Consider the following 26740-nt stretch of genomic DNA (forward strand, 5'->3'; position numbering starts at 1 on the left):
AGCTATTTTACAAACAGCTCTCCTTTTAAATTTTCCCGGCCGCCGCGTCATCAAGGCCGGCCGGAAGCGGAAGCACGCGGTCACCTGACCCGCCCCATGACCCCTGCGTTCCAGGCGCTGAACCACGGCGCCACGCCCCCTCAGAGCGCCCGCGCGTCACCGTAAACGACGCCGTCGCCGCCCGGGACCCGGCGCGGAAAACGGAGCCATGCCGCTGACCTGCAGCGGCCTCCGCCAGCAACAGAGCCCTCCCTGTGCTAACAAGCGGACACCGGGCACCCGACGCCGGCACTCCGAGGGTCCTTACTCCCGTGAGATGGCGGGACCAGGAGCTCCAGCAGTCCTCTCCCCGTGGAGATGCTGCTGGGGGTCAAAGAGAAACAACCTGCAACAAAAGGTAAGCCTTACTCCCCTGCAGAGAGTGTAGCTCTCCCTGGTTCAGGCACATGCTTCCTCCAAGGAGGAAACACAATAACTGAAGCCATGGAGGAAGAGGAGGTGTTTTTAAAGTGGGCATGTGTTTCCTGATTGCAAGGTGGAGCTACACTCTCCGGGGTTGTCCTGAAAGGCGATTTGAGAAATTTACTTTACAATCCCTTTAATTACCACAGTTTTTTTTTTTTTTGCACTATAAATCAAAAAAAGACTGCAAATTTGGTAAAAAAAAATAAAATTTATAAATTCTTTGTTTCTGCTAAATATATTGCAGATTATTGGCAGAGTACTGCAGAGTATTGTCACAGAGCAGCGTTGTGGGCACTACACATCTCTCTCCACTGTAACGATTGGTACAGGGAGGGGAGGGAGCGATCACGTGGTAAACGGCCGCTACCGCGATCCGTGATGCGCCGGGTCTTCCAGACCCGCGTAAGAACAAAATTCTGGGAGGATGTCCATGGAAGCCCTCCCAGTGAAAACACGACCGCGCTGTAGCTGTCTTTTCGGCTATGGCCCAGTCGGCAAGTGGTTAAGCAAGGCAGCTTCCGTCTCCTCCATGACAGTGAATTCATTGTCTTGTTCCAATGAGCTGACCTAAGAAGCCATGATGAAGCCCACAACTGATATAGCAAATCCAGAAAAACAACTCAAATATTTTTTTTATTTTTTTTTAATTACTAAAGGTGCGTCCATAATATTTGTAAGATTAACACAAAAATAAAAATTGTACAGATTGAGCGATAAGAATGGCACAGCAATCTCCCAATGCTCTGTATGCAGTAAGTGCTCTAGGTCCTCCAGGTCGGGTACTTGGTTAAGGCAGTTTTCGTACGCACTCGGTATCTGGGTATGGAGGGAGATTCAGATTATACTTCTTCTCCAGTGCCTTGGGGACGAAGCGCCCCCCCAGGTAGTGGTAGCGTCCTGAGAAGTGTGTGGCTGATTTTTTGGGGGCGGTCAGAGAGATAAGCATGTCCGGTTGAATGCCATCTGGGTTTCCTTTCTCCACGTCCCACCCTGGAAAGAACAAACACGTTACATATGATGATATTTACAACGAAAGGCAACTTATTTGTTTTTCTCCCCCTTTTGGATAGCAGAAGAGAGAGTTATAATCCCTGTCAGTGTTTTTTTGGGTATCTGTGGTCCATTGAGAAGATTTTCCTTTAGGGGAAACAGAGGGAAAAAAAAAAGGAGAGGATACTTGGTAGGTATCCTTTGGTCAGACTTTAAAAGGCATACAAAACAATTAGCAAGATATAGAAAAATAACAAAGTTTTATTATGAACATACAATAGATGCATAGAGCAATCGGAGGTTAAAAATCATGTATAATGATACAGAGTATACAATGAGCCCTTGTGTATCGACACGTTTCACCATTAGGCTTCTTCAGGACACCATCAAGATATTCAAGGTAACAAAGAAGAAGAAGAAGAAAGAGAACGAATCCCACTGTCTTGCAGGAGAAAGCCTCATATACAGATGTCCAAATAGCATGGATGGAATAGACCAGTGGTCATCAACTTCTGTCCTCAAGACCCACTAACAGGCCAGGTCTTATGTATTACCTTGGGGAGATGCAGACTAGAATACTGCAATCACTGAGCAGCAAATGATATCACCTGTGATGTATTTCAGTTATCTTGCAAACCTGGCCTGTTAGTGGGCCCTGAGGACAGGGCTGATGACCACTGGAATAGACTACCAAACAGAAGGGGTTATTTCCTGGTGTAAATATACAGACGGTTAGAAGTAGCCAAATCTGATGATCCAGCTTTGATCAAAAATAGTGACCAAGTTAGCGGGGGGGGGGGGGGGGGGGGGGGGTTGGGGAGGGAATCGGCAGAGCACTGCCAAACAGAGTGATCCACGGCCGGTAGCCACATCACAGGGTACTAGGGCAACAAAACAAGGCTGTCCTAATAGCCAGCACATAAGGGATCCTGTGCATAGACAGGTAGATTAGCCATATGGATTGATTTCCAGCATAGACGGGTATTACATAACCCCTGGGAGACATCCTTCCACAAGTCGCTAGTTACGAACCATTTGGTTACTATTTTTGATCAAAGTTGGAACATCAGATTTGGTTATTTCCAACCGTCTGTATGTTTACACCAGGAAATCCTTCTGTTTGGTAGTCTATTCCATCCATACTATTTGGACATCTGTATATGAGGCTTTCTCCTCCAAGACATGGAGATTCGTTCTCTTTGTTACCTTCAATACCTTGTGTCCTGAGGAAGCCTAATGGTGAAACGCGTCGATACACAAGGTCTCATTGTATACTCTGTATCATTATACATGATTTTTAACCTCTGATTGCGCTATGCATCTATTGTATGTTTAGAATAAACATTTTTCTTATATTTTCTATATCTTGCTAATTGTTTCATATGCCTTTAAAGTCCGACCTAAGGATACCTACCAAGTATCCTCTCTCTCTTTTTTCTCTGTTCTCCTTAAACTTTTGGCTATGGCAATGTGAGTGCTTTCCTCCTTATCTTTGATAAGATTTTCCTTTACTTCCTGTCTCATAGCCAAAACAGGAAGTGAGAGGAAAGCCCTCGTTAGCACTGGAACTATTGCTCCCCCCGACCAGAAATATTGTTTGTTTCTGACGCCAGCCCAAAATTTTATGTACATCAAGCAGCAAGTGGTTAAAGAGAGCCAGTGCATTTTGTTATGTTTCAGCCTTATTCCAACATGGACTAAATTAATTATTTTTCTCAAAATTCTACAAACAATACCCCATAATGACAACGTGAAAGAAGTTCACAAATATTAAATAAAAAAAATAAAAAAACAATGCACATAAGTATTCACAGCCTTTTCTCAATACTTTGGTGAAGCCCCTTTGGCACCAATTACCGCCCCAAGTCTTTTTGAGTATGATGCTACAAGCTTGGCACACATTTTTGGGCAGTTTCTCCCATTTTTCTTTGCAGGACCTCTCAAGGTTAGATAAGGAACATCCATACACAGCCATTTTTAGATCTCTCCAGAGATGTCCAGTCGGGTTCAAGTCTGGGCTCTGGTTGGGCCACTCAAGGACATTCACAGATTTGTCCCATAGCCATTCCTTTATCTTGGCTGTAGGCTTAGGGTGGTTGTCCTGTTGGAAGAGGAACCTTCGCCCCAGTGCGCTCTGGCGCAGTTATCATCTAGGACAGTGATGGTGAACCTTGGCACCCCAGAAGTTTGGGAACTACATTTCCCATGATTCTCAACTACACTGCAGAGCATCATGGGAAATGTAGTTCCAAAACATCTGGAGTGCCAAGGTTCGCCATCACTGATCTTGGATGTCTCTACATTGCTGCATTCATCTTTCCCCTCGATCCTGACTAGTCTCCCAGTTCCTGCCGCTGAAAAACATCCCCACAGAATCATGCTGCCACCACCATGCTTCACTGTAGGGATGGTATGGGCCAGGGTGATGAGCGGTGCCTGGTTTCCTCCAGACATGACGCTTGCCATTCAGGCCAAAGAGTTCAATCTTTGTTTCATCAGACCAGAGAATTTTGTTTCTTATGGTCTGAGAGTCCTTCAGGTGCCTTTTGGCAAACTCCAGGTGGGTTGTCATTTTACTAAGTGGCTTCCATCTGGCCTCTGTACCATACAGGCCTGATTGGTGGAGTGCTACAGAGATGTTTGTTCTTCTAGAACGTTCTCTCTCCACAGTGAAACACTGGAGCTCTGTCAGAGTGACCATCGGGTTCTTGGTCACCTCCCTGACTGAGGCCCTTCTCCCCCGATGGCTCCGTTTGGCCAGGCGGCCCGCTCTAGGAAGAGTCCTGGTGGTTCCAAACTTCATCCATTTACAGATGATGGAGGCCACTGTGCTTATTGGGACCTTCAATGCTGCAGAACATTTTCTGTACCCTTCCCCAGATCTGTGCCTCCATACACTCCTGTCTCCGAGGTCTACAGACAATTCCTTCATGGCTTGGTTTGTGCTCTGACATGCACTGTTATCTGTGGGATCTTATATAGACAGGTGTGTGCCTTTCCAAATCACATCCAATCAACTGAATGTACCACAGGTTACCTCCAATCAAGTTGTAGAAACATCTCAAGGATGATCAGTGGAAACAGGAGGCACCTGAGCTCAATTCTGAGTGTCATGGCAAAGGCTGTGAATACTTATGTACATGGGGATATTTTTTGTTTTCTATTTTTAATAAATTTGCAAAGATTTCAAACTTCTTTCACGTTGTCATTATGAGGAATTATTTGTAGAATTTTGAGGAAAATAATGAATTTAATCCATTTTGGAATAAGGCTGTAACGTAACAAAATGTGGAAAAAGTGAAGCGCTGTGAATACTTTCCGGATGTGCTGTACAATATTAGGAAATATCCCTCTGGTTTCATGTTCCTCTTCATTAGGTCTATACAAGATCCCCTCCCCCCTTTGTTATAGAATATCCCTGCAAGGGAAATACAACCCCTCTCAAAACTGAGAGCTGTCCCCAAGTATTTCCAAGGCTCTCCTTCGCCCCCACCTCTGGCCACATGCGGTATTGCATGCAATAGAAGTAAATGCGGAACGAATTCTCTTAGTTTCCATTGGCTTCTATGGGGAAACTCGCTTTGATATGCGAGTGCTTTGGATTACAAGCATTCTCCTGGAACGCATTATGCTCCTAATCCAAGGTTCCACTGTACATACTCGGCCCGAATATACTATACATTGTGTTAAAATGGCAATGATTTGTACCCGATGGGATGTCCACGCTGGCGATCGGGATGGTGATCCGCTTTAAGGTGCTCAGGATCGTTCCAAATGGCTCTCTCACGGCCCCCTGGAAGCTGAAGCCGAATATGGCGTCTATGACCAAGTTGTAGGCTCCATCGATCACCTCCGCCTGGAGGAGGAGAAGAAAGAACACAATTCTAAACCTATGTAGCCCAAAAAAACGTACAATGATGGTGGTTTGAGGTAAGTAGTCCCTAAACCCACAACAGTAAAAATCAGTCTGTATATGCAATAAAGCATGCTCGTTATACTCATTGTGGAACCTAAGGAGTTAATCCTGCTCGTTGTGTAAAAAAAAAAAGGCTGTTTGATCCTGTCTTCTCTGATCCTTCCCTTTTTCTACAGTCCCCAAACCATCTCCTGACATTACAGAGCCTTGGGGGCACTCTGCACATGCTCAGTTTGGTGGGTATTGCTAGAGAGTTTTTTTTCCCCTTGGGAGGGTGCATGTGATCGGCATAGGGCCAATCAGCACTGTCCAGACAGAGGGTCAGGGGTCCTGCAGCCTCAGAGCAGTCGGAGGAAAATGAAAACTCCTCCTGCAAGCTTTTGTTAGACACTGATTGAAGTCACAAGACTGCTATATACTGCCGATGAGAAAAGGTATTTAGCAGTTCATATTTACTAAAATAATTGCATTTCCATGTTCTGTGTATTGTGGGAGACCAGATATAGTGAATGCCGGGTGCTGAGTTTAGTAACACTTTAACCACTTGCCGACCGCTGCACGTCGATATACGTCGGCACAATGGCAGCTGCGGGCAAATGGGCGTACCTGTACGTACCCTTTAAGAAGCAGGGATAGCAGGTGCCCTACACGTACAGCGTGGCTGTGCCCGCGGTTCTCCCGGCGATCGTGTCACGGAGCCTCAAAACGGAGACGTGCCTACGTAAACAAGGCATTTCCCCGTTCTGGCTTGTGTCGTAACAAAGATCACTGCAGTGATCGCCATCATGTGACTAGTAGCTCCATCCCCCCCAAAGTTAGAATCACTTCCTAGGACACACTTAACCCCTTCATCGCCCCCTTGTGGTTAACCCCTTAACCCCTCCCCTGCCATTGTCATTTACACAGTAATCAGTACATTTTTGTAGCACTGATCGCTGCATAAATGACAATGGTTCCAAAATAGTGTCAAAAGTGTCCAATGTGTCCGCCATAATGTCACAGTAACGATAAAAAAAAAGAAAAAAAGAAAAAAAGAAGAAGAAAAGCCATCACAGGTCGCCGCCATTATTAACCACTTACAGACCGGACCATTTTGCTGGTCAAAGACCAGACCACTTTTTACGATTCGGCACTGCGTCGCTTTAACTGACAATTGCGCGGTCGTGCGACGTGGCTCCCAAACAAAATTGACGTCCTTTTTCCCCACAAATAGAGCTTTCTTTTGGTGGTATTTGATCACCTCTGCGGTTTTTATTTTTTGCGCTATAAACAAAAAAAAGAGCGACAATTTAGGTGGGGGGGGGGAACGCATTATTTTTTTTACTTTTTGCTATAATAAATATCCCCAAAAAATATATATAAAAAAAAAAACAAACATTTTTTTCCATCAGTTTAGGCCGATACGTATTCTTCTACATATTTTTGGTAAAGAAAAAAAAAACGCAATAACCGCTTGATTGGACGGCGCGAAAGTTATAGCGTCTACAAAATAGGGGATAGATTTATGGCATTTTTATTAATTTTTTTTTTTTTTTATACTAGCGATTTTTATCATGACTGCGACATTAAGGCGGACACATGACACATTTTTGGGACCATTGGCATTAATACAGCGATCAGTGCTATAAAATTGCATTGATTACTGTAAAAATGTCACTGGCAGTGAAGGGGGTTAACCACTAGGGGAGGACAGGGGTTAAGTGTGTCCTAGGGGAGCGTTTCTAACTGTCTGGGGGGGGGGGGGATGGGCTAGCAGTGACACGACACTGATCGCCGCTCTCGATGACAGGGAGCAGCCGATCGGTGTCCTGTCACTAGGCAGAATGGGGAGATGCTGTGTTTACATTGGCACCTCCCTGTTCTTCAGCTCCGTGACTCGATGGCGGGTATGGTCACGGAGCTCGCAGCAGGCGCGCGTGGCGGGAAATTCAAAGTAACATACGGAGAGAAGCAGCGGGTAACTGTTTTTGAGCTCTCCTCCCCCCCCACCATCCTGAGCATCCTCCTGGGACATGTCATAGGTCTCTGAAGGCTGCAGGCCCATTCAAAAAGCACAGAGCGGCACAGTCAGCTGCCTGCCGTTAACATACCGGGTGATCGAAGACCTGCGAAGAAACCAGCCCAGGTGAGGAGGGACTTGGATCCTTGGACAGGTGTGCGTCTTTCATAAAAGGCCACAGTTAGTTTTTGTTTTTTTTTTGTAGCTGCTGACTTTAAAAAAAAAAAAATTCAGAACTGACTAAAAGAAACTGGACTAAAATAAACTGACTAAACTAAAGAAACTGACTAAACTAAAGAAACTGACTAAACTAAAGAAACTGACTAAACTAAAGAAACTGACTAAACTAAAGAAACTGACTAAACTAAAGAAACTGACTAAACTAAAGAAACTGACTAAACTAAAGAAACTGACTAAAGAAAAATACCAGCAAAGATATAATTTGGTTACCTCATTTGGAAACTCGGTGAGAAAAGGGATGTCCATCTTCTTGCACTGTGTGGTCAAATTCTCAAACAGCGGCTTATTTGGGCGTTTGGGGTAAAAGATGGCTGGCTCATACCCCTGGACAAGGGGGAAAAAAATAAAATCTCAAATCTACACACAAAGACTTGGGAACTGCATACAATGGTCTGATGTTACAGTACCTGACAAAAGTAAGTACACCCCTCACATTTTTGTATATATTCTCTTCTATCTTTTCATGTGAAAATACTGAAGAAATGACACTTGTCTGCAATGTAAAGTAGTGAGTGTACAGCTTGTAGAACAGTGTCAATTTGCCATCCCTTCAAAATAACTCAACACACAGCCATTAATGTCTAAACCGCTGGCAACAAAAGTGAGTACACCCCTAAGTGAAAATGTCCAAATTGGGCCCAATTTAGCCATTTTCCCTCCCCCTGTGTCATGTGACTCGTTAGTGTTACAAGGTCTCAAGGTGTGAATGGGGAGCAGGTGTGTTAAATTTGGCGTTATCGCTCTCACTCTCTCATGCTGGTCACTGGAAGTTCAACATGGCACCTCATGGCAAAGAACTTTCTAAGGATCTGAAAAAAAGAAAGAATTGTTGCTCAACATAAAGATGGCCTAGGCCAGCGATGACGAACCTTGGCACCCCAGATGTTTTAGAACTACATTTCCCGTGATGCTCACCTACACTGCAGAGTGCAGGAGCATCATGGGAAATGTAGTTCCAAAACATCTGGGGTGCCAAGGTTTGTCATCACTGGCCTAGGCTATGAGAATATTGCCAAGACCCTGTAACCAAGCTGCAGCACGGTGGCCAAGACCATACAGCGGTATAACAGGACAGGTTCCACTCAGAATAGGCCTCACCATGGTCCAAAGAAGTTGAGGTCACGTGCTCAGCGTCATATCCAGAGGTTGTCTTTGGGAAATAGACGTATGAGTGCTGCCAGCATTGCTGCAGAGGTTGAAGGGGTGGGGGGGGTCAGCCTGTCAGTGCTCAGACCATACACCGCACACTGCATCAAATTGGTCTGCATGGCTGTCATCCCAGAAGGAAGCCTCTTCTAAAGATGATGCACAAGAAAGCCCACAGTTTGCTGAAGACAAGCAGACTAAGGACATGGAATACTGGAACCATGTCCTGTGGTCTGATGAGACCAAAATAAACTTATTTGGTTCAGATGGTGTCAGGCGTGTGTGGCGGCAACCAGGAGAGGAGTACAAAGACAAGTGTGTCTTGCCTACAGTCAAGCATGGTGGTGGCCAACTTAGATCCTTCCAAGACCTGCGGGGGGGAATTTGGCATCTCCTCGAAGATTCTTTCGATATCTTCAGCTACGACATGCTCTACCAGGGCAGACCAAAATAACCAAATATGGGATTGATTTCCACTCCCCTCATTGATGCCTTGGCTAATGCGTGGGGCAAGAAGGGTCTTATTTCTTCCCTGTACAGCAGGGATATGCAATTAGCGGACCTCCAGCTGTGGCAGAACTACAAGTCCCATGAAGCATAACAAGACTCTGGACAGCCACAAGCATGACACCCAGAGGCATGATGGGACTTGTAGTTTTGCAACAGCTGGAGGTCTGTTAATTGCATATCCCTGCTGTACAGGATGCTGCTGGACAAATCTCAGGCTAACATTCGTACACCAGGTAGGATAGGATGGGAAGGTGATATTGGGGAAATAGATGAGGAGACGTGGCAGGCGATACATAGCATAGTCAATTGGTATCCCTCTCACCCACACAGAGGTTGTCCCAGCTGTTTATACCCCATAGATCATATAGAACCCCAATACAGCTTCACAGATTGAATCAAAGTGATGATTCTGATTGCCCACGTTGTCAGGGCTGGGCTCAGCCCTTCCTTCTTTGATCTGGCTGCTCAGCTGTCAGCTAATTGCCAGCTCCTATCTCTCCACAGTTACTCAGCTGTTGAGGATATCCTGCTCGTCAGTCCTGCCTACTTAAGCCGTCCAGCCCAGAGGAGCTCTACCTTCGCCCTGGTCAACATCACAGAGACCATCTCCTGCGATCCTGTTAAAGACTGGCTTTGCCGACATCCCTTCTGGCTCCAGATCCTGCTTGCTGTTCCACTACGTTGATCCCAGACTTCTGGCTTGGCTGACTATCCGTTCCGGTTACTGAACTTTGGCTATGTTTTGACTACGTTTGTTCTTTTTACTTTTATTATTAAACCTAGTGCGATTTAACTGTACTTCTGTCTCGGCCTGATTTCATGGTTTCTGACACACAGCACCTCAGCTGATCTTCTACATTTGCTTTGGGGCTGCCCCAAGCTGGTTCGTTATTGGCACAGAACCATCGAAACTATTAATAGACTATTTCAAGTTAATTTAATTAATTATCCTTTGACATGTATACTGGGGTTTTTGAGATGAGGAAGTTTTACCAAATACTTTTTGAATCCCTCTTTCCAGATTGCTATTTCTGGCTCGAAAATGCATTTGCATCTAAAATGGCTTTCCCCTCTCCCCCCCCTTACCGTGGAGGAGTGGTGATCACAAGTTATTTGCACATTTCTCAAAGAACATCGTCTTTATCAACAGAGGAGTATTCCTCGCAGGTTTGAGAAGTTGTGGGACCCATGGCTGCAAACCCCTGGCTTAGCTCCCCTGACACTGGTATCCCTACGGATTTTTTAGTGTTAAAAAGGATGAAAATGTGGATGTTTTATGCTATTATTTTTGCACCCCCAGTTAAGTCCGATTACTTAAAGTGGAGTCCCGCCAATTATTTTTTTTTTAAGTCAGCAGCTACAAATACTGCAGCTGCTGACTTAAAATATGGGCACTTACCTGTCCAAGGTGCGCTCGCGATGTCGGCACCCAAAGCTGACTCAATCCCTCGGCTCTCGGGTGGAGACGCCGCCATCTTCGTTAAGGGAATCAGGAAGTGAAGGCATGCGCCATCCCACTGGTCCCTGCTGTCTTCTGGGACCTGTGTCCTAAAAGACAACGGGGGGAGGCAGAGGAGGCGCCGGACATGGCGTAGATATCCGTGGATATCTATGCCTGGAAATGGGAGCAAATACCTGGATTAGACAGGTATCTGCTCCCCCTTCCCCCTGAAAGGTGCCAAATGTGACAACGGGGGGGGGGTTCCGAAAAACGGAAGTCCATTTTTGGGTGGAACTCCGCTTTAACACATCTTTAATGATACAAAAGGATGATAGGCATGGGCGGAATTGTAGGCGGTTACAATATTAGCAGCTGTAGGGACAGTGGCATTACATAACACTGAATTAGTGTTATACCATGTATTAGGTATTCTGATCAGTTTTTTTTGTTTTTTGCTGTATCTTATGTTAAAATTTTGCAAGGTGCTGCATAATGCAGGGAGATCTACATGGAGAAATAGACATACTTTTGTCTTTGTTCTGCTTTTGTTTTATTACTCATATAATCTAACAGGATTCGTATGCCAGACTTGCTCAGGTTTATGATGCTGCTGTCCATTTTTTGGCATTTTCTTTTTCATTTTGTGTTTTTTTTTTTTTTTCTTGCCTGTACGTTTGTTTGTTTTTTTTAAATGTACAAACCTCTTAATAAAAACTATTTGATCAAAAAATAAAAAAAAATAAAAAGAAGAAGCTGAGGGTAAAGATGATGGACTGGCCAAGCATGTCTCCAGACCTAAACCCTATTGAGCATCTGTGGGACATCCTCAAACAGAAGGTGGGGGAGCGCAAGGTCTCCAACATCTACCAGTGATGTCGTCATGGAGGAGTGGAAGAGGACTCCAGTAACAACCTGTGAAGCTCTGGTGACCTCCATGCCCAAGAGGGTTAAGGCAGTGCTGGAAAATAATGGTGGCCACACAAAATATTGACACTTTGAGCCCAATTTGGACATTTTCACTTAGGGGTGTACTCACTTTTGTTGCCAGTGGTTTAGACATTAATGGCTGTGTGTTGAGTTATTTTGAGTGGACAGCAAATTGACACTGTTATACAAGCTGTACACTCACTACTTTACATTGGAGACAAGTGTCATTTCTTCAGCGTTGTCACATGAAAAGATAATATTTACAAAAATGTGAGGGGTGTACTTACTTTTGTGAGATACTGTGTATTAACAGAAAACTAAATTCAGAGCGAGAGTTTAAGAAAAAGACTTACAAAAAGTTTTAGGTGTCTGGCGCACACCAGGCCATCTCCTCCATTGTTCCCCGGACCACAGACCACCAAAACCGTCGGCAGGTTGGAGGTGAAGGAGCTCACTGGATAGGCCTGGCGATAGAGACGAGGGAATGTTATGGAGACAGAATCAGGCACGTAATAATATTAATGCTAATTAAACAACCTCTCAAAGCAATCTAGAGACTTCTGCATCTATTAGCAACACACAGGTGGCCAAATGTGATTTTTTTTTTTTTATGAAAATGCAAAAAGTTTTCACTTTGGGTGGACCTATTTCTCAACCATTTCAGTCCCAACGCCATTTTTACATTTTTGGCATACATGTTAAAATGCCTATTTGAGGCTCATTCTGTGGATCTGCGCTTCCTCAACCGTTATCATTACCCCACCAGTCATCAGATAATACCACTACTGTGCTGCTCACCGTTTTCCTTGCTGGAGGAGAAGCTGTACCTGAAGACCTTCAATGCAAGGATCTCCCTGCTTCTTTCTGTCCTTCCATCTCCTCAACGACTTGATCATATCCCCGGGGGGGGGGGGGCAGCTGTGGCATTGGGAAGCAGAGCCCTGCTCCCTTACCAAGATGTCTGCCTCCACACAGACACACAGTGCAGAATAAGACATGGCAGGACTGCAATGATGAGAAGATGATCAACTGCAGTGAGACCAGTCCATACTGGTGACCAGTCCGGCCTTTTTTGGGTGAGGCTAGCGCAGCACAGGTCCTCTTTAAAACACCCCTCTATGACTTAGCCCAATCAGGGTGAAACGTGTCAAGAGGGGGCGTGGTTAGGATGCAAGGTTGATCTATCTGGTGTGTGCCCCCCCTAGTTTAGCTATTGTGATTGTTTCATGGAGAGAGACGTGCTCCTGGAGTGGCTGGAGAACCGACGGCGTTTAGCCAGCGCTATTTTCTCTCTTTTACATATGGACCCCTAGAAAGAGCTGAGGACCCCGTTTCACATTAGTGCATCATCAAGTCAAAATCAAAGAGAGGGGGGGGTCCATCTGTGAGACACTCTGCAGTATGTGTAGTCTGATCTCTCCTGCTATTCAGGTCTACGGCACGTATCAGCTGTATCAGTTCAGATCTTAACCGGTTCCCAAACGGCTCACGTCTTTTTATGGGGGCAGAATGGCACCCCTGCGTGAAACTATATTATATATATATATATATATATATATATATATATATGTGTGGGGTTCCCTTTAAGAGCCGCCAGAGGGCTCACACGTACGGCCACAGCATGGCAGGGGACCCCGATTCACGTAGGCCGGCGGTCACGAGTGCTGTGATCACACGCACGAGAGCCAGCATGGGGATTTGTGTGTGTAAACACACAAATCCCTGTCCTGTCAGGGGAAAGGAGACATAATGTTTGTTCCTAGTAAGTAGGAACAATGATAGGTCTCCTCCCCTAGTCAATCCTATACCCATACAGTTAGAACACACATTTAACGCCTTGATAGCCCCCTAGTGATAACCTCCTTCCCTACCAGTGATAGCACTGATCACTGTATAAATGTCAAACGTGTTCGATCTGTCTGTAGCAATACTGCTAAAAAAAAATTATATTATATATTATATATATATATATATATATATATATATATATATATATATATATATTGTAAGGGATCTTCCCGGGGTAGGGTGTGTTTGGACACAGTTCACAGCAGACTTGGAATTTATAAAGCAGATCTTGGCGTTTATTCGTGGTACAAACAGTCCAGCAAACAAAATATACAGCAACACCGTGCTTTCTAAGTACAACAAAAATAAAAGTCCTAGCCCGGCTGGGCGCTTACTAACAGGTTCTGCTCACCTATCTGACACTTACAAACACAGCGTCTTTCGCCTGGATATCGCAGGGTGAGTTTTAGCTCCAGCAGTGGCTGTGCTTGCAGCTTCCTTCAACACACAGATTGTTCATTCCCTGGCTGAGAGCAATCACCTCCAGACCCTGCAGAGCCTTTACCTTCCCAGGCTAATTAGGATCAAAGCTCACCTGATCCCAAACCCAGAACTGGATCGGGGGATGTGGAATGACAGGTCCCTCTACCAAACCTACCTGCCATTCCATATAAACCCAGGCCCGGCAAGATTAAATAACTCAGCAGCATATCGCTGCTGAGAAACTGATCCATCCTGGATTTACCATCTCACACTGTGTAGCAACCTAGGTGAGATGTACACCCCCTCGATCACTTCTCCAGTGACATGTCTACATATCCCCCCCCTCTTTTTCAGACCGGAGGGCTGAGCCTTTTGTCCCCACAGACAACTTACCCTTGACAATGCGTCAGCATTTGCCTGTAATTTCCCTGGCCTGTGTTCCACAGTGAAATTAAAGTTTTGTAGGGAGAGAAACCATCTAGTCACTCTTGCATTTCTCTCCTTGTTTAACTTCATCCATGTTAGGGGGGCATGGTCTGTCACCAACTTGAATTTCCTGCCTAGCAAGTAATACTTTAACGATTCTAGGGCCCACTTTACTGCCAAACATTCTCGCTCCACAATGGCATAATTTTTCTCGGCCGGGGTTAGTTTTCTACTCAAGTACGTCACTGGATGCTCCTCACCATTCACTACTTGTGAGAGTACTGCACCTAAGCCTGTGTTAGAGGCATCTGTCTGGACCAGAAATTCTCGCCTGAAATCGGGGGTAACTAAGACAGGTGGTTGGCACAAGGCAGACTTAAGGCTTTGGAAAGCCTTCTCGGCCTCTGGGGTCCACGTGACCATTGCTGTCTTTCCGCCCTTTGTCAAGTCAGTTAGTGGAGCAGCAACTGAGGCAAAGTTCGGCACAAATCTACGGTAATACCCCGTAATACCCAGGAAAGCTCTAACCTGTTTCCTTGTCAGGGGTCTAGGCCAATTCTGTATTGCCTCAATTTTATTTAGCTGTGGCTTAATCAACCCTCTCCCAATAATGTAGCCTAGATATTTGGCCTCTTCTAGGGCTAGAGCACACTTCTCGGCATTTATGGTCAACCCCGCATCACTTATGGCATCCAACACGGCCTGTACCTTACAGAGGTGACTTTCCCAATCAGGGCTAAAAATGACCACATCATCGAGGTAGGCAGATGAGTAATCACGATGTGGTCGCAGAATCAAGTCCATCAACCTCTGGAAAGTTGCAGGCGCTCCATGTAACCCGAATGGCATCACTACATACTGGAATAGCCCATCAGGGGTGGAGAATGCAGTTTTCTCTTTAGCCTCACCAGAAAGTGGAATCTGCCAATAGCCCTTTGTGAGATCGAGGGTGGTTATGTACCTGGCGTTACCCAACTTCTCAATCAACTCATCTACCCTGGGCATAGGATACGCATCGAACTTGGAGATCTCATTCAACTTTCTGAAATCGTTACAGAACCTCCAAGTTCCATTGGGCTTTGGGATTAGCACAATTGGGCTGGACCATTCACTCTGTGACACCTCAATTACCCCCAGAGCAAGCATACGTTTTACCTCAGCAGATACGGCTTCCCTACGTGCCTCTGGTATCCTATAGGGCTTAAGGTTTACTCTGCTTCTAGGCTCAGTTTCAATGTGATGATGGATGAGGTGTGTACGCCCTGGGAGGTCAGAGAACTTGTTTTTGTTTTTCTGTAAAAATTCCTGAGCCTCCTGTTTCTGTGACACTGATAGAGTATCACCTACCTTGACTGGAGGGATTGGTGGTGACAAATTATTAACAGTATTTGTCGCCACCAAGGATTCCCTGTCTTTCCAGGGCTTGATCAAGTTTATGTGATAAACTTGGAAAGGCTTCCTTCTACCTGGTTGGTGCACCTTGTAGTTCACCTCACTGACCTTTTCAACAATTTCATAGGGACCTTGCCACTTCGCCAAGAATTTACTCTCAACAGTGGGGACTAGTATAAGGACCCTATCGCCTGGGTTGAATGTCCTGATTCTTGCGGACCGGTTGTAAATTCTACTTTGGGCCTCTTGAGCCCTCTGGAGGTGTTCCCTTACCAGGGGCATTACAGTGGCTATACGGTCCTGCATTTGTGCTACATGCTCAATAACACTCTTGTATGGGGTGGACTCATTCTCCCATGTCTCTTTTGCAATGTCTAGTAGACCCCTAGGGTGATGACCATAGACCAACTCGAATGGTGAGAACCCTGTGGACGCTTGGGGCACCTCCCTAATAGCAAACATGAGGTAGGGTAATAAATGATCCCAGTCACGACCATCTTTTGCCACCACTTTCTTCAACATATGTTTCAAAGTTTTATTAAATCTCTCCACCAATCCGTCCGTCTGGGGGTGGTACACAGAGGTACGGATGTGTGAGATTTTAAATAGTCTGCATAATTCCTTCATTACTTTCGACATAAATGGCGTACCTTGGTCAGTTAGGATTTCTTTGGGGATCCCAGTCCTAGAGAACATATAAAACAACTCACGTGCAATTGTTTTAGATGCAGTGTTTCTTAAGGGTACAGCCTCAGGATAGCGGGTCGCATAATCCAGGACTACCAAAATATACTGGTGTCCTCTAGCTGACTTTACAATGGGACCCACTAAATCCATGGCAATACGCTCAAAAGGCACCTCTATAATAGGGAGCGAAACCAAAGGACTGCGAAAATGTGACACTGGGGCACTAACCTGACATGTGGGGCACGACTCACAGTATTTTTTAATGTCATCATATATGGCCGGCCAAAAAAACCTCTGGAGAACCCTCTCTCGCGTTTTGTCAGTCCCCAAGTGTCCCCCAAGAACATGGTTATGTGCCATGTCAAGCACCTGACGCCGGTACGGCTTAGGTACCAGAAGCTGTTCCACAATCTCATCCTTAACCTTATTAACTCTATAGAAAAGATCATTAGTCACCGAAAAATGTGGAAATCTTTTTTCAGCATCTGGTTCCTGAGGTACCCCGTTCATAACAGCAACCTGCTCTCTCGCATTTTTGAGAGTGGGGTCCTGTAATTGTGCAGCCCCAAAATTATCGCTAGACACCTCTAAGTCTAGTATATTTTGTTCAGTGGGAGGAGCCTCCTCCTCCCCAGCCAGGACCTGCAAAGGAAAACAATCATTTTCATCCTGTACACTTTTATCATTCACAGTGGACAAGGCAACCACCTTAGGGGTATCCTCACTCCTTTTGGGGATTTTTCTTTTTTCCCCAGAGAGCCCAGAATAAAGGAAAATCGCGCCCCAATATTACATTATGCATGAGGTTTTTAACCACACCCACTTCATATTGTACTGTGCCTTGTTCAGTCCCGACTTTAGCCAGCACTATAGGGTACACTTTTGTATCACCATGTATACACACAACGCTCATATGCTTTTTAGACTCTAAGTCCCCAGTCACCAGGCTAGCATGCACCAAGGTTACAAGGCTTCCTGAGTCCATTAACGCTTTAACAGGAAAGTCATTGATTGTGATGTTGCAGATTTGCGGTTCAGTCTCTAGTCCAGGAACTGCAGCACAAGATGGTTCCGCAAATAGCGACTGACGCCGGCTAGCGTCACATTCCATGGGTTCAGAGGTAAGAGGGCAATGGGCCGACACGTGTCCCGCCTCATGGCATCTCCAACACTGGATAGGGCCTGGTCTCTTTGGCAAGGAGTCCTTTTCAGAGCCCCTTAGCCACCCGGGACCATCACCAGTCTTTTGTCCCTGAGACACCACTTGAGCCCTTTTCCCCCCCATCAGCACCCCTCCACACTCCCCCAATAGATGGAAGTCTCTTACCAGCTGACGGCACAGATCTGGCGCTCCGGGGAGGTGAAGATGCTGCAGGAACATCACGGAGGTAGTCCTCAGTCGCCTGGAACCTCTCCACAAGGTTGACAAGTTCGTTTGCGTTCTTAGGATCACCTTGTCCCACCCAGCGTTGCAGGTCAGTAGGAAGCGCTCGGAGGTAGCGATCCATCACGACCTTCTCTAGGATTTGTGCAGGAGTAGAAGTGTCTGGCTCCAACCACTTTCTTGCCAAATGGATTAGGTCATACATCTGGGACCTCGCTGATTTGTCCAGACTGTAGCTCCAGTTGCGTACCCTCCGGGCACGGACTGCAGTAGTAACTCCTAGTCGGGCAAGTATCTCCTCTTTTAGCCGAGTATAGTCCTTAACCTCTTGCTCACTGAGGTCATAGTAGGCCTTTTGGGGTTCACCTGTTAAATAGGGCGCAATTACCTCTGCCCACTCAGCGGCTGGTAACTTCTCTCGCTCAGCCACGCGCTCAAATACTGTTAGAAAGGCCTCAACATCGTCCTCAGCAGTCATCTTTTGCAGCGCTTTCTGCACAGTCCTTCTCCCAAAAAAAATCTCTGGAGCGGCTCCCATCACTATGGGTGGATTAGTAACCACAGGCGCCTCACGATTTACTATCAGGTGCTCGATAAGTTGTTGTTGGCTTTGGCGCAAAGCTTGCAACTCTTCCTTATGCATCTGCTGTTGTGCCGCCATGGACTGTTCATGTCGTCTATTGGCCTCTGTCTGCGCCTGCTGTTGTTGCAAACTCACTTGCATAAACTGCTTCAGCATCTCCTCCATGTTGCTGGACTGTTCTTGGAGTGTAGTTGCAGCTTTCACCCAGGACATCAGCAGCTGTAGCCAAGTCTGTCCACACCGTTGCCCCTAGCAACCGTGTTGCCCGCTACCTCCACCAATTGTAAGGGATCTTCCCGGGGTAGGGTGTGTTTGGACACAGTTCACAGCAGACTTGGAATTTATAAAGCAGATCTTGGCGTTTATTCGTGGTACAAACAGTCCAGCAAACAAAATATACAGCAACACCGTGCTTTCTAAGTACAACAAAAATAAAAGTCCTAGCCCGGCTGGGCGCTTACTAACAGGTTCTGCTCACCTATCTGACACTTACAAACACAGCGTCTTTCGCCTGGATATCGCAGGGTGAGTTTTAGCTCCAGCAGTGGCTGTGCTTGCAGCTTCCTTCAACACACAGATTGTTCATTCCCTGGCTGAGAGCAATCACCTCCAGACCCTGCAGAGCCTTTAGCTTCCCAGGCTAATTAGGATCAAAGCTCACCTGATCCCAAACCCAGAACTGGATCGGGGGATGTGGAATGACAGGTCCCTCTACCAAACCTACCTGCCATTCCATATAAACCCAGGCCCGGCAAAATTAAATAACAACTCAGCAGCATATCGCTGCTGAGAAACTGATCCATCCTGGATTTACCATCTCACACTGTGTAGCAACCTAGGTGAGATGTACACCCCCTCGATCACTTCTCCAGTGACATGTCTACAATATATATATATAAAAATGCCAAAAATCTTTCCCATTGTTTGTAGACGCTATAACAGAGGTGATCAAATACCACCAAAAGAAAGCTCTATTTGTGGGGGGGAGGACGCAAATTTAGTTTGGATACAGAATTGCATGACCGCGCAACAATTGTCAGTTAAAGCGACGCAGTGCCGAATTGGAAGGGGGTAAAACCTTCCGGGGGCTGAAGTGGTTAAAGCCCAACTCCACCCACACTGCAAAGGGGTTAGAGTTATGGTAATAAGTAGAGGTCGACCGATATATCGGCCGATATTTGCCGTTTTTTAACCACTTTCAGACCATTTTGCTGGTCAATGACCAGAGGTCTTTTTACAATTTGGCACTGCGCTGTTTTAACTGGTAATTGCGCGGTCATGCAATGTTGTACCCAAACAAAATTTGCGTCCTTTTCTTCCCACAAATAGAGATTTCTTTTGATGGTATTTGATTGCCTCTGCGATTTTTTTTTTTTGCAATATATACGTAAAAAGACCGCAAATTTTGAAAAAAAATGATATTTTCTACTTTTTGTTATTAGAAAAATCCAATAAACTCAATTTTAGTCATACATTTAGGCCAAAATGTATTCAGCCACATGTCTTTGGTAAAAAAAAAGTCAATAATTGTATATTTATTGGTTTGCGCAAAAGTTGTCACATCTACAAACTAAGGTACGTTTTCTGGAATTTACGCAGCTTTTAGTTTACGACTGCCTATCTCATTTCTTGAGGTGCTAAAATGGCAGGGCAGTACAAAACCCCCCCAAATGACCCCATTTTGGAAAGTAGACCCCCTAAGGAAATTGATAAGTGGCATGTTGAGCCCATTGAATATTTTATTTTTTTGCCTCAAGCGATTGAATAATGACAAAAAGAAAATTTTTTTTTTTTTTTTTTTACACAAAGTTGTCACTAAATGATATATTGCTCACACATGCTATGGGCATATGTGAAATGACACCCCAAAATAAATTCTGCTGCTTCTCCTGAGTACGGGGATACCACATATGTGGGACTTTTTGGGAGCCTAGCCGCGTACGGGGCCCCAAAAACCAAGCACCGCCTTCAGGCTTTCTAAGGGCGTAAATTTTTGATTTCACTTCTCACTACCTATTACAGTTTTGAAGGCCATAAAATGCCAAGATGGCACAAAACCCCCACAAATGACCCCATTTTAGAAAGTAGACACCCCAAGCTATTTGCTGAGAGGCATGTTGAGTCCATGGAATATTTTATATTTTGCCACAAGTTGCGGGAAAATTACAAACTTTAATATTTTTTTTTTTTCTTTCACAAAGTTGTCACTAAATGATATATTGCTCACACATGCTATGGGCATATGTGAAATGACACCCCAAAATAAATTCTGCTGCTTCTCTTGAGTACGGGGATACCACATGTGTGGGATTTTTTGGGAGCCTAGCCGCGTACGGGGCCCCGAAAGCCAAGAACCGCCTTCAGGTTTTCTAAGGGCGTAAATATTTGACTTCACTCCTCACTACCTATTACAGTTTTGAAGGCCATAAAATGCCAAGATGGCACAAACCCCCCCCCCAAATGACCCCATTTTGGAAAGTAGACACCCCTAAATTTAGGGGTACACTAGTGAGACTAGGTAATAAATGGCGGGTGCCCTGAAACTATAAAAAAAAAAACTAACCAACCAGCGTCACCTGTAACAGTTATATGGTGATCACTGGTGAAAGGGTTAACTAGGGGGCAATCAGGGGGCTTTATGCAGTAGTATATGGGGGTCCCTGGCGCTATAAAAAGCTGCGGCGAACCTAAATACCTACCTGCCTAACTAGCGTCACCTGTGACACTAATACAGCGATCAGAAAAACGATCGCTTATTAGGCTGGGTTCACACTGGATCGATGCGGGAACGCCACGAATCCGCGGCGGGTTCCCGCATCACATGCCTCCCGGCGGCAGTTCACACTGCCCTATGCGAACTGCTGGGGTGTCAGTGAAATGTTAATGACACCCCCAGATCAGTTCGCAAATCGCAGTGCGATCTGCAAACTCGGATCGTATGGTGTGAACACCCATGCGATCCGATTCTGCTGCGGACCAAAAAAAGGGTCCCGTGCGAGTTTGCGGCGGGTGCGACACGAATTCAGCCATACTATCTGTATGGCTGAACTCGAATCGCACAGAGATCGGATGTGATTTGCACTGCAGTGCAGTGCGAATCACATCCGTTCTCATAAACCGCTGCAATGTGAACCCAGCCTTAGTGACACTGGCGACGGGGGGTGATCACGGGGTTAAACCTTTATTGGGGGGGGTTAGGGGGGTACCTTAGAACTAAAGGGGGCTAACCCTAACTGCCCTAACAGTTATTACAGTCACAAATGACACCAATGCAAAAAAAAAAAAAATATGACATTGGTGTCACTGTGACTGGGGGGCAGGGGTAATTGGGGGGGGGGGGTGATCGGGGGGGTGTGAGTGTGCCTGGCATGTTCTACTGTGTAGTGTCGTGTTGGTGCAATTCACCGATCCTCTCTCCTCGGTGTCGGAACGAAAAATACCGACACGGAGGAGAGATTACATCACTTCCTCTCCTGTGTTTACATTAGAGGAGAGGAAGTGATGTCACGGAGCATTTCCATTCGTCGGGAGCGATCGCGAGGGGGTGGCCATGAATGAATGGCCGCCCCCTCATCCCGGATCGCTCCCGAACGAATACCGACCGCCGCAGGCACCGATCGGGCCCCCCACCCGCGGGAAGGCAGGGACGTACAGGTACGCCCATATGCCTGCCCGTGCCATTCTGTCGACGTACATCGTCGCGCGGCGGTCGGCAAGTGGTTAAATAATCGGCATCGGCCGATTGTGCTGATAAAAAGCAGATTTAGAACTACAGCGGGACTTTGAAATGACTTCTGTAATAGAAGTCAGTGTAAGTTGCCTGAGTCGTCATAGAAACGTCTTTCCTCCTCTCTGGGCTGCCAAGAAAAGAACAGAAAGATACAATGTTCACACTTCAATGAATGAATGAAATCATCTCTGTGTGTAGAAGTTCTCAGTTTAACCATTTAAAGACTAAATCTTTTCTGACACTTGTGGCTTACAAGTAAAAATCCTGTATTTTCTGCCAGAAAATCACTTAGACCCCCCAAAAAATTATATATATTTTTTTAGCAGAGATCCTAGGGAATAAAATAGCGGTTGTTGCAATATTTTATGTCACACGTCATTTGCACAGAGGTCTTTCAAATGCATTTTTTGGGGAAAAAAATACACTATTTAAAAAATAAAATAAAAACAGTAAAGTTAGCCCATTTTTTTTTTTCGTCCAAAAGTTTTGACTACCTGTTTTTATTTAATATATAGTTTTTTTTTTTTTTTTTTATCTAAATCATACATACAAGTAAACTGATTGGAGGTTTGTTTTGTTTAATAAATGTTTAAATGTAAGAAATTTTCTGTATCACTTATGAAGACTGCTTTCACACTGGAGCGGGCAGGCGTTGATGGTAAAACGCAAGTTTTAGCGGCTCTTTACCATCATTTTAGCAGTGCTATTTGGCTGCTAGTGGGGCACATATAACCCAGCTAGCGGCCAAGGAAGAGGTTAAATGCGCCCATGAAGCACTGCTGCCAAATCGCATTGCATGCGCTTCGGCAGTGGTGCCCAATCATATCAATGGGTAGGAGTGGTGGAGGAGCGGTACACATCACTCCAAACGTGCTGCTTGCAGGACTTTTTTTTTTAAGATCCTGCCAGCGCATCGCCTCAGTGTGAAAGCACTCTGTCTTTCACACAGACTGCAGGGGAGCCATTTTACAGGCACTTTACATGCGCTATTTTTAGCCCAAAAGCGCCTGAAAAACGCCCCAGTGTGAAAGGTGTGTTAGATCAAGGGGGATTAAAAAAAAAAAAAAAAAGGAAAAAAAAAAATAAATAAAATAAAATCGGCCTAACATATCGGCCCAAAAAAAAAATCGGCATCATATATCGGCTATCGGCCGCCATGATTTCTAAATATCGACATCGGCCAGAGAAAAACCCATATCGGTCGACCTCTAGTAATAAGGTGCCAAGGGGTACCCAAGTGACAAACAGTTGGGTTCACCTTTTTTAGTTCATATGGGGTGTACCGGTGTGTGTGTGTGTGTTAGTGTGTTAAAACAAGACAAGAGGAATTCAGTGTGAGGTTTCGGAGATGTATTATGGTGTCCCCTGTAGGATTACCTTGGCGATGGCGGTGGCACAGCTCAGTCCGGCCAGTTCCATCAGCTGGTCCACGCTGAACCGGTATTCATTGAACAGCTCCTCGTCCACCGCCTGCGCCTCTGCCTGGCTGACAAAAGAAAAAAAAGGGACACTCAGCAACATGGCGTGCGTCCGCCACGGGAAAATATCCGACCAGAGAGAACTTCACATTACTCATAAGGGCCTAATAATCCCATGCTAAGAACGAGATCCAGCCAGTGTCTCTGGTCCTGATTGGCTAGATTAATAGCAGTGCAGCCATTGGCTCCCTGCTGCTCTCAATCAAATCCAATGATGCGGGAGTGGGGGGGTTCAGGGCCGAGTCCTGCTGTCTGTGTCAATAGACGCAGCAGCAGGGCACGGGAGCGCGCCCGCACAAGTTGCTCCCCGAGTGCAAGCGGCTCTCCAACGGGGCACTCGAGAAGGGGAGGAGCCAGGAGCGCCGCTGAGGGACCCCAGAAGAGGAGGCTCGGGGGCCGCTCTGTGCAAAACCAGCTGCAGAGTAGAGGTATGATATGTTTGTTATTTAAAAAAAAAAAAAAAAAAAAGGTTTAGTTCTCCTTTAATCTGAATTGTTTGCCGACCGCAATACCTACATATAAAATATATATATATATATATATATATATATATATATATATATATATATTGCAGTTTGCAACTGGTTTATGGATGGTGGCTGAAGATATCAGTCATGACCCCCCAGTACCGTATCTTTTCAGCCAGCGGCTGGCTTTCTCTTGAAACCAGAGATAGATGGCATAGTTAGGCATCACTACTGGCAGTGGCAGGCACTGGGGATGGGCACTGACTGGCAGCTGGCTGGTGGTCCAGTGTGGTGGCCATCCCTGGTGGTCCTGGCGGTCCAGTGTGGGCATCCTCGTTGGGGGGGGGGGGACTGTGCTGGTAAACAATCAGGAGAGCAGCCGATCAGCTCTCTTCTACTCATGTCTGTCAGACGCGAGAGGAAAAGACGATCACCGGCTCTTCCTGTTTACATCGCGATCAGCCGCGATTGGACACGGCTGATCACGTGGTAAAGAGCCTCTGACAGAGGCTGTTTACCAAGAACGGTGTAGCGGTGAGTCAAGACTGACACGCCACCCCACCGATCCCCGCCACCCCACGTCCACCCAGAACAAGAGCTGCGCTGCACCAGCCGGCGTGAAGCGGTTAAAGCGGTGTTCCGGCTGTGACTTTTTTTTTCCTTTCTTTAAAGTCAGCAGCTACAAACCCTGTAGCTGTTGACTTTTAATAAAAAGGACACTTACCTGTCCAGGGAGCACACGATGTCGCCCCCCCCCCCCTCCTGCCGAGGCCGATCTGTCCATCGGATCGGGTGCAGGCGCCACCATCTTAGCAAAGGGAACCAGGAAGTGGAGACTTGCGCCTTCACTGTTCGTTTCCTACTGTGCATGCGCGAGACAACAGGGCCGCTCGCCGAAGAGGAGGAAGCAAAGGAACAGCGCCGCGGAATAAGAAGAAGCAGATTAGGGGTTTCCGGTAAGCAAAAAAAAATAAATAACTTTTTTTCTATTTTTTTTTAAAGGAATATTAATATTTTTTTATTTTAGGGTAGACCTCCGCTTTAAAAGGAGGTCAAATCCATCCGGGAGGGGGCCGAAGTGGTTAAAAGAGTCGCCTATGGAAAGTTTTAAGTCCCCCCATAGTTTGTCGCGAGTTTCACGAGTGTGCGCAAATTTTAAAAGGGTGACGCGTTAGGTGTTTATTCATTTACTCAACGTTAACATCATCTGTTACATTATACAAAAAAAAAAAAAATTTTTATTAAAAATAAAAAATAAAAATATTGAGTTATATATCGTTTTGTTTTTAGTTAATTAAAAGGAATTTTTTTTCCCCCAAAGAAAATTGCGTTTGAGAGACCGCTGCGTGAATACAGTGCGACATAAAATATTGTAATGATCGCCAATTTATTCTCTAGGGTCTCTGCTTAAAAAAAAAAAATATATATATATTTTTTTTTTTTTATATGTATTATTAATTTTATATTTTTTAATAATAATATATATTATTACTTATATATTTTAAAAATATATATTTTTTGTAATTATTAATATTATTATTATTATTATTATTATTATTAATTCAATTTTTTTTAATAATAATATTATTAGAAAAAAAATGTGTGTGTGTGTATATTTATATATATATATATATATATATTAATATTTATATATTTGGGGATTCTAAGTAATTTTTTGCTAGAAAAGCCTTAAAAAAGATAATTCCCCATAATGCATTGCACTCCCCCAACTTGCATCCCTTCCCACAATGCACCGCGCAGACCCCTCATTACCCAGAGTGCACTGCAGGCTGACCCCCCTCACCTGAGAAACTTGGGCCCCCCCTCCATCGTCGCGCCCCCCGCTCGGTACTTCCTGCACTGCGCGCTCCCGTCTACCGCCGTGCGCAGGCACGTCTGGGCCCTCACTGTCAGCCGAGCACCGCCCACCAGCAAGCCCAGACTGAGCAGCGCGCGGACCCCGTGCATCTGTGTCTCTCTCCCTAATCCACGCCCCTTCGACTCTAAGCGGCACTTCCGTGGGTGCGCGCTGCGGGCCTGACCAATGAGTTTTATACATCAGGATAGAACGCCTCTCACGCATGCGTAGAATAGTCTTTTGGGCAATAGGCCGATATGGTTGCCATAGGCAACTGTTGTCAAAGCTTACTTATGCTGATATGATTAAAAAAAAATACATTTAATATAGAATTTTGCAAGTACAGGAAGTCATAATAACATTATAATATTATAGTCAATACATATTAGTGACCCCCTTCCTATTGGACAAGAGGGCAGCGTGTTGTTTGGCGAAGACAGCAGCACCCTTGGCCTGCCGCTATTTTTTTTTTTTATTGGCATAAAAGCGTCCTCATTTTTTTCAACTCTATTCGATCTCTGGTAATAAAATTCTGATATTGAATTATAATAACAAACATAAAACGTCAAAATAATAATAATTCATCCTTTTTTTGAAGTGAGGGCGATTCTCCTCACCAGGGTCCAGACAATAAAAACATAACCGAGGTACTAACCTTTCCCCCAATTCATGTTTTTATCTGCAGTTGGCCTTTAAGATTTCTGCCATTTTTAATCCTGTTTGTAACCCCTCTGAGGAGATTTTCACTAACTTCCTGTCCTTGTGACACCCACACGAGAAAATGGGGGTGCAGGTGTCACCAGACATAGAAGGCCCACACAGCAATAAAA

General features: G+C 45.3%; 1 protein-coding gene across 1 annotated transcript; it reads right to left on the bottom strand.

The window, feature by feature from the left end:
• Positions 1-1084: 1084 nt before the first annotated feature.
• Positions 1085-26066, bottom strand: NAXE (NAD(P)HX epimerase). Its single transcript, XM_077464175.1, has 6 exons — positions 25857-26066; positions 23485-23593; positions 11988-12098; positions 7821-7934; positions 5164-5311; positions 1085-1455 (listed from the first exon to the last, which is right to left on the bottom strand). Exons 1-6 carry the CDS (start codon positions 26018-26020, stop codon positions 1253-1255), a joined length of 849 nt encoding a protein of 282 aa, XP_077320301.1. The 5' UTR covers positions 26021-26066; the 3' UTR covers positions 1085-1252.
• Positions 26067-26740: the final 674 nt, after the last annotated feature.

Source organism: Lithobates pipiens, unplaced genomic scaffold (genome assembly GCF_037356315.1).
Source record: "Lithobates pipiens isolate NorthernLeopardFrog02 unplaced genomic scaffold, aLitPip1_a1.2 Scaffold_30, whole genome shotgun sequence".
In the NCBI taxonomy this organism is placed as follows: Eukaryota; Metazoa; Chordata; class Amphibia; order Anura; family Ranidae; genus Lithobates; species Lithobates pipiens.